The sequence below is a fragment of the Amblyraja radiata genome, unplaced genomic scaffold (assembly GCF_010909765.2).
Source record: "Amblyraja radiata isolate CabotCenter1 unplaced genomic scaffold, sAmbRad1.1.pri S89, whole genome shotgun sequence".
Classification (NCBI taxonomy): Eukaryota; Metazoa; Chordata; class Chondrichthyes; order Rajiformes; family Rajidae; genus Amblyraja; species Amblyraja radiata.
In genome coordinates this window covers 1066065-1078225 of record NW_022630172.1, presented here as the reverse complement: position 1 = coordinate 1078225, position 12161 = coordinate 1066065, and the positions used below count along the sequence as shown (strand labels likewise).

The 12161-nt window shown below is 52.1% G+C and overlaps 1 protein-coding gene across 1 annotated transcript in view; it reads right to left on the bottom strand.

The window, feature by feature from the left end:
• LOC116969598 (oocyte zinc finger protein XlCOF6-like) overlaps positions 1-11840 on the bottom strand; it is a 28567-nt gene extending 16727 nt beyond the window's left edge. The window contains exons 1-2 of the mRNA XM_033016427.1: positions 11794-11840; positions 9805-9897 (exon numbers count right to left, since the gene is read on the bottom strand). Coding sequence (XP_032872318.1) covers positions 9805-9897; positions 11794-11839 — 139 coding nt within the window. The 5' untranslated portion in view covers position 11840. The remainder of the gene's footprint in view (positions 1-9804; positions 9898-11793) is intronic.
• Between the last annotated feature and the right edge of the window lie 321 nt (positions 11841-12161).

Here is a 12161-nt window from a genome sequence, read left to right as displayed (position 1 = left end):
GACATGGCAGACCAATTGAATAACTACTTTGGTTCTGTCTTCACTAAGGAAGACATAAATAATCTGCCAGAAATAACAGGGGACCGGGGGTCAAATGAGATAGAGGAACTGAGTGAAATCCAGGCTAGCCGGGAAGTGGTGTTAGGTAAATTGAATGGATTAAAGGCCGATAAATCCCCAGGGCCAGATAGGCTGCATCCCAGAGTACTTAAGGAAGTAGCCGCAGAAATAGTGGATGCATTAGTGATGATTTTTCAAAACTCTTTAGAATCTGGAGTAGTTCCTGAGGATTGGAGGGTAGCTAATGTAACCCCACTTTTTAAAAAGGGAGGGAGAGAGAAAACCGGGAATTACAGAGTAGTTAGTCTAACATCGGTAATGGGGAAACTGCTACAGTTATTAAAGATGGGATAGCAGCACATTTGGAAAGTGGTGAAATCATTGGACAAAGTCAGCATGGATTTACGAAAGGCAAATCATGTCTGACGAATCTTATAGAATTTTTCGAGAATGTAACTAGTAGAGTGGATAAGGGAGAACCAGTGGATGTGTTATATCTGGACGTTCAGAAGGCTTTCGACAAGGTCCCACATAAGAGATTAGTATACAAACTTAAAGCACACGGTATTGGGGGTTCAGTGTTGATGTGGTTAGAGAACTGGCTGGCAGACAGGAAGCAAAAAGTAGGAGTAAATGGCAGGCAGTGACTAGTGGGGTACCGCAAGGCTCAGTGCTGGGACCCCAGTGATTTACAATATATATTAATGATTTGGACGAGGGAATTGAATGCAACATCTCCTAGTTTGCGGATGACACGAAGCTGGGTGGCACTGTTAGCTGTGAGGAGGCTGCAAGGTGAGTTGGCAATGCATGGCAGATGCAGTATAATGTGTATAAATGTGAGGTTATCCACTTTGGTGGCAAAAACAGGAAAGTAGACTATTATCTGAATGGTGGCTGATTAGGAAAAGGGGAGATGCAACAAGACCTGGGTGTCATGGTACACCGGTCATTGAAAGTGGGCATGCAGGTGCAGCAGGCTGTGAAGAAAGCGAATAGTATGTTAGTATTCATAGCAAAATGATTTGAGTATAGGAGCAGGGAGGTTCTACTGCAGTTGTACTTGGTGAGACCACACCTGGAGTATTGCGTACAGTTTTGGTCTCCTAATCTGAGGAAAGACATTCTTGCCATAGAGGGAGTACAGAGAAGGTTCACCAGACTGATTCCTGGGATGTCAGGACTTTCATATGAAGAAAGACTGGATAGACTCGGTTTGTACTCGCTAGAATTTAGCAGATTGAGGCGGGATCTTATAGAAACTTACAATATTCATAAGGGGTTGAACAGGCTAGATGCAGGAAGATTGTTCCCGATGTTGGGGAAGTCCATAACAAGGGGTCACAGTTTAAGGATAAGGGGGAAATCTTTCAGGACCGAGATGAAAATAACATTTTTCACACAGAGAGTGGTGAATCTGTGGAATTCTCTGCCACAGAAGGTAGTTGAGGCCAGTTCATTGGCTATATTTAAGAGGGAGTTAGATGTGGCCCTTGTGGCTAAAGGGATCAGGGGGTATGGAGAGAAGGCAGGTACAGGATACTGAGTTGGATGATCAGCCATGATCATATTAAATGGAGGTCATGTTGCTGTTGTACAAGACGTTGGTGGGGCTGCATTTAGAGCATTGCGTTCAGTTCTGGGCACCGTGTTACAGGAAAGATGTCGTTGAGCTTGGAAAGGGCGCGGAGAAGATTTACGAGGATGTTGCCGGGACTCGAGGGGCCTTAGTTACAGGGAGAAGTTGGGGCAGGCTGGGACTCTATTCCTTGGAGCACAGGAGGATGAGGGGTGATCTTATAGAGGTGTACAAAATCACCAGAGGAATAGATCGGGGAGACGCACAGTCTCTTCCCCTGAGTAGGGGAATCGAGGACCTGAGGACATGTGTTCAAGGTGAGTAAGGCGGGGGTGGGAAATATTGAATTGAAATCTGAGGGGCAACACAGATGGATGTATGGAACGAGCTGCCGGAGGAGGTGGTTGAGGCAGGGAATTATCGCAACACTTGGACAGGTACATGGATAGGACAAGTTTGGAGGGATATGGGCCAAACGCTGGCAGGTGGTTCTTGTGTAGATGGGCATGTTGGTCGGGGTGGGACTAACGTAGATGGGGCATGTTGGTCGGGGTGGGACTAGTGTAGATGGGGCATGTTGGTCGGGGTGGGACTAGTGTAGATGGGGCATGTTGGTCGGGATGGGACTAGTGTAGATGGGGCATGTTTGTCGGGGTGGGACTGGTGTAGATGGGGCATGTTGGTCGGTGTGGGACTAGTGTAGATGGGGCATGTTGGTTGCGGTGGGTCTAGTGTAGATGGGGCATGTTGGTCGTGGTGGGACTAGTGTAGGTATGGGCATGTTGGTCGGGGTGGGACTAGTATAGATGGGGCATGTTGGTTGCGGTGGGTCTTGTGTAGATGTGGCATGTTGGTCGGGGTGGGACTGATGTAGATGGGGCATGTTGGCCATGGTGGGACTAGTGTAGATGGGGCATATTGGTCAGGGGTGGGACTAGTGTAGATGCGGCATGTTTGTCGGGTTTGACTAGTGTAGATGGGGCATGTTGGTCGGGGTGGGACGAGTGTAGATGGGGCATGTTGGTCGGGGTGGGACTAGTGTAGGTATGGGCATGTTGGTCGAGGTGGGACTAGTGTAGATGGGGCATGTTGGTCGGAGTGGGACTAGTGTGGATGGGGAATGTTGGTCGGGATAGGACTAGTGCAAATAGGTCATGTTGGTCAGGGTGGGACTAGTGTAGATGGGGCATGTTGGTCGGGGTGGGACTAGTGTAGATGGGGCATGTTGGTCGAGGTGGGACTAGTGTAGATGGGGCATGTTGGTCGGGGTGGGCCTAGTGTAGATGGGGCATGTTGGTCGGGGTGGGACTAGTGTAGATGGGGCATGTTGGTCGGGGTGGGACTAGTGTAGATGGGGCATGTTGGTCGGGATGGGACTAGTGTAGATGGGGCATGTTGGTCGGGGTGGGACTAGTGTAGATGGGGCATGTTGGTCGGGGTGGGACTAGTGTAGATGGGGCATGTTGGTTGCGGTGGGTCTAGTGTAGATGGGGCATGTTGGTCGTGGTGGGACTAGTGTAGGTATGGGCATGTTGGTCGGGGTGGGACTAGTATAGATGGGGCATGTTGGTTGCGGTGGGTCTTGTGTAGATGTGGCATGTTGGTCGGGGTGGGACTGATGTAGATGGGGCATGTTGGCCATGGTGGGACTAGTGTAGATGGGGCATGTTGGTCAGGGGTGGGACTAGTGTAGATGCGGCATGTTTGTCGGGTTTGACTAGTGTAGATGGGGCATGTTGGTCGGGGTGGGACGAGTGTAGATGGGGCATGTTGGTCGGGGTGGGACTAGTGTAGGTATGGGCATGTTGGTCGAGGTGGGACTAGTGTAGATGGGGCATGTTGGTCGGAGTGGGACTAGTGTGGATGGGGAATGTTGGTCGGGGTAGGACTAGTGCAAATAGGTCATGTTGGTCAGGGTGGGACTAGTGTAGATGGGGCATGTTGGTCGGGGTGGGACTTGTGTAGATGGGGCATGTTGGTCGAGGTGGGACTAGTGTAGATGGGGCATGTTGGTCGGGGTGGGCCTAGTGTAGATGGGGCATGTTGGTCGGGGAGGGACTAGTGTAGATGGGGCATGTTAGTCGGGGTGGGACTAGTGTAGAAGCGGCATGTTTGTCGGGGTGGGTCTAGTGTAGGTATGGGAATGTTGGTCGGGGTGGGACTAGTGTAGATGGGGCATGTTGGTCGGGGGGGGACTAGTGTAGATGGGGCATGTTGGTCGGGGTGGGACTAATGTAGGTGGGGCATGTTGGTCAGGGTAGGACTAGTGTAGATGGGACATGTTGGTCGGGGTGGGACTAGTTTAGATGGGGCATGTTGGTCGGGGTGGGACTAGTGTAGATGGGACATGTTAGTCGGGGTGGGACTAGTGTAGCTGCAGCATGTTTGTCGGGGTGGGTCTAGTGTAGGTATGGGAATGTTGGTCAGGGTGGGACTAGTGTAGGGGCATGTTGGTCGGGGTGGGACTAGTGTAGATGGGGCATGTTGGTCGGGGTGGGACTAGTGTAGATGGGGCATGTTGGTCGGGGTGGGACTAGTGTAGCTGCGGCATGTTTGTCGGGCTGGGACTAGTGTAGTTGGGGCATGTTGGTCGGGGTGGGACTAGTGTAGATGGGGCATGTTGGTTGGGGAGGGACTAGCGTAGGTATGGGCATGTTGGTCGGGGTGGGACTAGTGTAGATGTGGCATGTTGGTCGGGGTGGGACTAGTGTAGGTATGGGCATGTTGGTCAGGATAGGACTAGAGTAGATGGGACATGTTGGTCGGGGTGGGACTATTGTAGATGGGGCATGTTGGTTGCGGTGGGTCTAGTGTAGTTGGGGCATGTTTGTCGGGGTGGGTGAGTGTAGGTATGGGCATGTTGGTCAGGGTGGGACTAGTGTAGATGGGGCATGTTGGTCGGGGTGGGGCTAGTGTAGATGGGGCATGTTGGTCGGGGTGGGACTAATGTAGATGGGGCATGTTGGTCGGGGTGGGTCTAGTGTAGATGGAGCATGTTGGTCGGGGTGGGACTAGTGTAGGTATGGGCATGTTGGTCAGGGTAGGACTAGTGTAGATGTGACATGTTGGTCGGGGTGGGACTAGTGTAGATGGGCATGTTGGTCGGGGTGGGACTAGTGTAGATGGGGCATGTTGGTCGGGGTGGGACTAATGTAGCTGGGGCATGTTGGTCAGGGTGGGACAAGTGTAGATGGGGCATGTTGATCGGGGTGGGACTAGTGTAGGTATGGGCATGTTGGTCAGGGTAGGACTAGTGTAGATGGGACATGTTGGTCGGGGTGGGACTAGTTTAGATGTGGCATGTTGGTCGGGGTGGGACTAGTGTAGATGGGGCATGTTAGTCTTGGTGGGACTAGTGTAGATGCGGCATGTTTGTCGGGGTGGGTCTAGTGTAGGTATGGGAATGTTGGTCAGGGTGGGACTAGTGTAGATGGGGCATGTTGTTCGGGGTGGGACTAGTGTTGATGGGGCATGTTGGTCGGGGTGGGACAAGTGTAGATGGGATATGTTGGTCGGGTGGGACTAGTGTAGATGGGGCATATTGGTCAGGGTGGGACTAGTGTAGGTATGTTGGTCAGGGTGGGACTAGTGTAGATGGGGCATGTTGGTCGGGGTGGGACTAGTGTAGATGGGGCATGTTGGACGGAGTGGTACTAGTGTAGATGGGGCATGTTGGTTGCGGTGGGTCTAGTGTAGATGGGGCATGTTTGTCGGGGTGGGACTAGTGTAGGTATGGGCATGTTGGTCAGGGTGGGACTAGTGTAGATGGGGCATGTTGGTCGGGGTGGGACTAGTGTAGATGGGGCATGTTGGTCGGGGTGGGACTAGTGTAGATGGGGCATGTTGGTCGGGGTGGGTCTAGTGTAGATGGGGCATGTTGGTCGGGGTGGGACTAGTGTAGGTATGGGCATGTTGGTCAGGGTAGGACTAGTGTAGATGGGACATGTTGGTCGGGGTGGGACTAGTGTAGATGGGGCATGTTGGTCGGGGTGGGACTAGTGTAGATGGGGCATGTTGGTCGGGGTGGGACTAATGTAGGTGGGGCATGTTGGTCAGGGTGGGACAAGTGTAGATGGGGCATGTTGGTCGGGGTGTGACTAGTGTAGGTATGGGCATGTTGGTCAGGGTAGGACTAGTGTAGATGGGGCATGTTGGTAATAATATAATAATAATAATAATAATATATCTTTTATTGTCATTGCACGTCAGTGCAACGAGATTTAGTGTGCAGCTCCACTGATGTACAAGGAAGGTAAATAAATACAATACATAAATAGACAAGCTGAATTGATTGACGTGACCATCTGAGGGAGACTGTCCAAAGGGGGTGGGTGGGGGGGGCACTCATTAGGGCCGGTTCAGAGCCGCTATAGCTCTTGGGATAAAACTGTTCCTGAGTCTGGAGGTTCGGGCGTAGAAGGCCTTGTAACGTCTGCCGGAGGGAAGTAGTTGAAACAGACCGTGGCAGGGGTGTGATGAGTCCTTATGGATGCTGAGGGCCTTCCTGAGGCACCGCGTGTGGTAGATGCCCTCCAAGGCTGGTGGGGCTAGTGTAGATGGGGCATGTTGGTCGGGGTGGGACTAGTGTAGATGGGGCATGTTGGTCGGGTTGAGACTGTGTAGATGGGGCATGTTGGTCGGGGTGGAACTAATGTAGATGGGGCATGTTGGTCGGGTTGGGACAAGTGTAGATGCGGCATGTTGGTCAGGGTGGGACAAGTGTAGATGGGGCATGTTGGTCGGGGTGTGACTAGTGTAGGTATGGGCATGTTGGTCAGGGTAGGACTAGTGTAGATGGGACATGTTGGTCGGGGTGGGACTAGTTTAGATGGGGCATGTTGGTCGGGGTGGGACTAGTGTAGATGGGGCATGTTAGTCGGGGTGGGACTAGTGTAGATGCAGCATGTTTGTCGGGGTGGGTCTAGTGTAGGTATGGGAATGTTGGTCAGGGTGGGACTAGTGTAGATGGGGCATGTTGGTAATAATATAATAATAATAATAATAATATATCTTTTATTGTCATTGCACGTCAGTGCAACGAGATTTAGTGTGCAGCTCCACTGATGTACAAGGAAGGTAAATAAATACAATACATAAATAGACAAGCTGAATTGATTGACGTGACCATCTGAGGGAGACTGTCCAAAGGGGGTGGGTGGGGGGGGCACTCATTAGGGCCGGTTCAGAGCCGCTATAGCTCTTGGGATAAAACTGTTCCTGAGTCTGGAGGTTCGGGCGTAGAAGGCTTTGTAACGTCTGCCGGAGGGAAGTAGTTGAAACAGACCGTGGCAGGGGTGTGATGAGTCCTTATGGATGCTGAGGGCCTTCCTGAGGCACCGCGTGTGGTAGATGCCCTCCAAGGCTGGTGGGGCTAGTGTAGATGGGGCATGTTGGTCGGGGTGGGACTAGTGTAGATGGGGCATGTTGGTCGGGTTGAGACTGTGTAGATGGGGCATGTTGGTCGGGGTGGAACTAATGTAGATGGGGCATGTTGGTCGGGTTGGGACAAGTGTAGATGCGGCATGTTGGTCGGGGTGGGACTAGTGTAGGTATGGGCATGTTGGTCAGGGTAGGACGAGTAGATGGGACATGTTGGTCGGGGTGGGACTAGTGTAGATGGGGCATGTTGGTCGGGGTGGGACTAGTGTAGATGTGGCATGTTGGTCAGGGTGGGCCTAGTGTAGATGGGGCATGTTGGTCAGGGTGGGACTAGTGTAGATGGGGCATGTTGGTCGGGGTGGGACTAATGTAGGTGGGGCATGTTGGTCGGGGTGGGACTAGTGTAGATGGGGCATGTTTGTCGGGGTGGGACTAGCGTAGATGGGGCATGTTGGTCGGGGTGGGACTAGTGTAGATGGGGCATTTTAGGCGGTGTGGGCAAGTTGGGCTGAAGAGCTTGTTTCCGCACTGTATCTCTCTCTCTCTCCCCCCACACTGAAGTCACAACAGCTAATTTTCAGCCGGTTTCCTTTACTGTTTCTCTCTCTCTCTCTCTCTCTCTCTCTCTGACTCTCCCTCTATCTCTCCCTCGCTATATTTCTATATCACCCTCCTCTGTCTCTCTCTCTCTCTCACACTCTGTCAATCTGTCTGTCTGTCTGTGTGTCTGTCTGTGTGTCTGTCTCTCTGTCCCTCTCCCTCTCCCTCTCTCTCTCTCTGTCTCTGTCTCTCTCCCTCCCTCTGTCCCTCTCTCTTTCCATCTCTCCCTCACTCTCTCTCTCTGTCTCTCTATCACATTCTCTCTGGGACAGAAGATTTGGGTGAACATAGACCCATTCCTGCCAACCGTGGGCCTAACTGCAGATAAATACATAACGTACTCAACACATAGGACAGGAAAGAGAAATTATCTGCAAATAGAAACGCCATTGTCCAGGACAGATATTTATAAGGACTAGCTCTTTGTAAGAACCGCAATGGTATGGAATAAACGAGACAACAATGTCATCTAAATGTTTAAGAAGGAACTGCAGATGCTGGAAAATCGAAGGTAGACACAAAATGCTGGAGTAACTCAGTGGATGAGGCAGCATCTATGGAGCGAAGGAATAGGTGATGATTCGGGTTGAGACCCTTCTTCAGACTCAAGAACCATTTCCTTCACTCCATAGATGCTGCCTCACACGTTGAGTTTCTCCAGCATTTTTGTCTAACAACAAGTCAAATCACCTTCACTGGACAATAGACAACAGGTGCAGGATGAGGCCATTCGGCCCTTCGAGCCAGCACCGCCATTAAATGTGATCATGGATTATCATGCCTAATCAGTACCCCGTTCCTGCCTTCTCCCCATATCCCCTGACTCTGCTATCTTTAAGAGTGAACCGGCCTCCAGCGCCTTCTGAGGCATAAAATCCCACAGACTCACAACTCTCTGGGTGGAAAAGTTTCTCCTCATCTCAGTCCAAAATGACCACAGATTCACAACTCTCTGGGTGGAAACGTTTCTCCTCATCCCCGTTCAAAATGGCCGCGCCTTATTCTTAAACTGTGGCCCCTGGTTCCGGACTCCCCCAACATCGGGAACATGTTTCCTGCCTCTAGCGTGTCCAAACCCTTAACAATCTTATATGTTTCAATACGATCCCCTCTCATCCTTCTAAACAAGCCCAGCAGCTCCATTCTCTCAGCATATGACAGTCCCGACATCCCGGGAATTAACCTGGTGAACCTACGCTGGGCTCCCTCAATAGCAAGGATATCCTTCCTCAAATTAGGAGACCAAAACTGTACACAATACGCCAGGTGTGGTTTCACCAGGGGCCTGTACAACTGCAGAAGGACCTGTTTGCTCCTATGCTCAACTCCTCTGGTTATGAAGGCCAACAGGCCAAAACGGCGCACAATACTTAGTGTGTGGTCTCACCAGGGATGGAGGGAGAGGGAGGGAGAGAGAGGGGCAGAGAGTGGTGAGAGAGGGAGAGAGGGATAGAGAGAGGGGGAGAGAGAGAGGGAGAGACAGAGGGAGAAAGGGTGAGAGAGAGGAAGAGAGGGAGGGAGAGAGGGTGGGAGAGAGAGGGGGAGAGATGTAGAGAGGAGGATCGGCCTGCCAGCGCCTGTGCATGCTCCCCCTGCTGCATTAAAGGGAATGCATGCATCACTGGCTGCATTGCTGCCTCTCCCGCCGCATTGCGGTGCTTTTATCCTCACCTGATCTTCACAACTGCACTTCTGGTTGGGTGGCGAACCTCTCGTCCACAAAGGCGCTTCCGGCGGGAGGGGGGACGATTTAGGGCGGCGAACCGGCGCTGGCAAAGCGGGATGGCGGGTCTCAGGCGTCCGGTTCGAGGCCGAAACGCCGAATGTTGGTTCCGGGTGGTTCTTTGGTGCATTGAGGGTGGGATGGAGAAGAAAAAGGAGGGAGAGAAGGAGGGAGGGAGAGATGGAGGTAGATAGAGAGGGGGAGAAGGAGGGAGGGAGAGAGAGAGTGAGGGAATGAGTGAGAGAAAATTTGGGAGAGTTTTGAAAAGTTTTCAGAAACTTTTGAGAAAGTTTTTACGACATTTTTGAGAAATTGAGAGAGAGAGAGAGAGAGAGAGAGAGAGAGAGAGAGACGAGGAGAGAGAGAGAGAGAGAGAGAGAGAGAGAGAGAAAAGGGAGGGAGAGAGTATTCACCTCCCTCCCTCTCTGACAACAGGGGGGAGCGGGGGATTGAACTTACGTAGACGTGATTGTACGGATCTGCAGCTTCACCTTCTCCCCATTAACATCGACCGTCTGAACCTTGAAATCCACTCCTATAGTAGTGATGTAGCTACCTGAAAGAGAGAGAGAGTGAGAGACAGAGAGAGAGACGGAGGGAGAGAGAGACAGAGAGGGAGAGACAGAGGAAGAGAGACAGAGAGCGAGAGAAAGACAGTGAGGGAAAGACAGAGAAAGGCGAAAGAGAGAGGGGGAAGGGGAGAGAGACGGAGGGAGAGAGACAGAGGGAGAGAGACAGAGGGAGAGAGACAGAGGGAGAGAGACGGAGGGTGAGAGACGGAGGAAGAGAGACGGAGGAAGAGAGACGGAGGAAGAGAGACGGAGGAAGAGAGACGGAGGGTGAGAGACGGAGGGTGAGGTGGGGAGGGAGAGAGGGGAGAGAGAGGTGGAGGGGAGAGAGATGTTCAAACACTTCGGGAAACAGACCCTCCTGTCCTCGACCCTCCCTAACCATTACTTTCTCCTGCTCACTGCCCCTCCCTCCTCTCTCTCCCTCCTTCCCCTCTCCCTCATTCTCTCTCTCTCCCTCATCTCCCCCCCCCCCTCCCTCCCCTCTCTCTCTCCCTCCTACCTGAGAATGTGTTATCAGCAAACCAAAAGTAACAAACTGCTCTTTCCAACCCCTGTTGAGTGAAATCACAAGATCATCAGGGATGATCACGGGGAGAAGGCATGCACGGGTTATTGATAGGGGACGATCAGCCATTATCGCAATGAATGGCGGTGCTGGATCCTAGGGTCGAATGGCCTCCTCCTGCACCTATTTTCTATGTTTCTATGATAGGAGCAGAATTAGTCCATTTGGCCCATCGAGTCCACTCCGTCATTCAATCACGGCTGATCTACCTCTCCCTGCTAACCTCTTTCTCCTGCCTTCTCCTCATAATCCCTGACACCTGCACTAATCAACAATCTATCTATCTCTGCCTTAAATAAATCCACTGACTTGTGGCCTCCACCCCGTCTGTGGCAATGAATCCCACAGATTCACCAATACAATACAATACAATACAATACACATTTATTGTCATTTGAGCCCCAGTGAGACTCAAACAAAATTTTGTTTCCACCCTCTGGCTAAAGAAATTCCTCCTGATCTCCTTCCTTCAAGATTCTCCTCCATGTCTACAAAGCCCTCAATGGGCTTGCCCCCACCTACATAAAAAGTCTTCTCACCCACCACTCCACCTCCAGGCCCCTCAGATCGGCCGACTTGGGGTTGCTGAATATCCCACGGTCTAGGCATAAACTCAGGGGCGACCGCGCCTTTGCGGTTGCAGCCCCTAGACTGTGTAAATGCATCCCCTTTCCCATCAGAACTGCCCCCTCCATCGACAAATAAGTCAAGACAAAAGACTTATCTATATTCCCAAGCCTTTCCTGATGTCCTCTGAGTGAGGGCTACATGTATATATGTATGTAGTTTGTTTTGTTGTGCTAGTCTTATAACAAATGCAAAGCACTTTGGCCAACGAGAGTTGTTTTTTAAATGTGCTATATAAATAAATGTGACTTGACTTGAAGGAACGTCCTTGAATTGGGAGTTTGTGCCCTCTGGTCCTAGACTCTCCCACTAGTGGAAACATCCTCTCCACATCCACTCTATCCGGGCAAAGCGCCCACTGTTCGGTGACGTTTCAATGGCCCCCCCCTTGTTTACCCACTTACTTGGCCTCCACCGCCGTCTGTGGCAACGAATCCCACAGATTCACCGCCCGCTGATAAATATCATCATTAATAAACTTCACACCCTCTCTTTAACCCGACAGGAGAGTGGGGAGGAAACTTGACTGTGTGTGGGAGAGGGAGAGAGGGAGAGGGAGGGGACAGTGGGAGTCAACCTCTCTCTCCGCTCTCTCCTCACACCATCTTTCTCTCTCTCTCCTTCTCTGTATCGATCTCTCTCTCTCTCCACCGCTCCTATCTCCGTCCCCTCTCTCTCTCTCTCTCACCGTCCAGGGCGGATCGGCTCCATCTTGGTCCGCGGCGAGACGTCATATCCGGGCTGCAACCTGCGGGGAACGAGCCGGGACTGTGCGCGACGTCATTTCCGGGCTCATGCCCTCTCCCTCCCCCTCTCGAGAACCTAGCCCGGAAATGACGTCGCCGACCCGGCCGCCCTTTGCCCCGCACTCTGCGGGGCGGCCTCAGCCCGGAAATGACGCATCTGTCGCGACCAAGATGGAGCCGATCCGCACTGAACGGTGAGAGAGAGGGAGAGAGAGAGAGAGAGAGAGGGGAGAGAGGGAGAGGGGAGGGGGAAAGAGAGAGAGAGAGAGAGAGAGAGTCACGTGACGCTGCTCGGACCCACGTGGGAGGC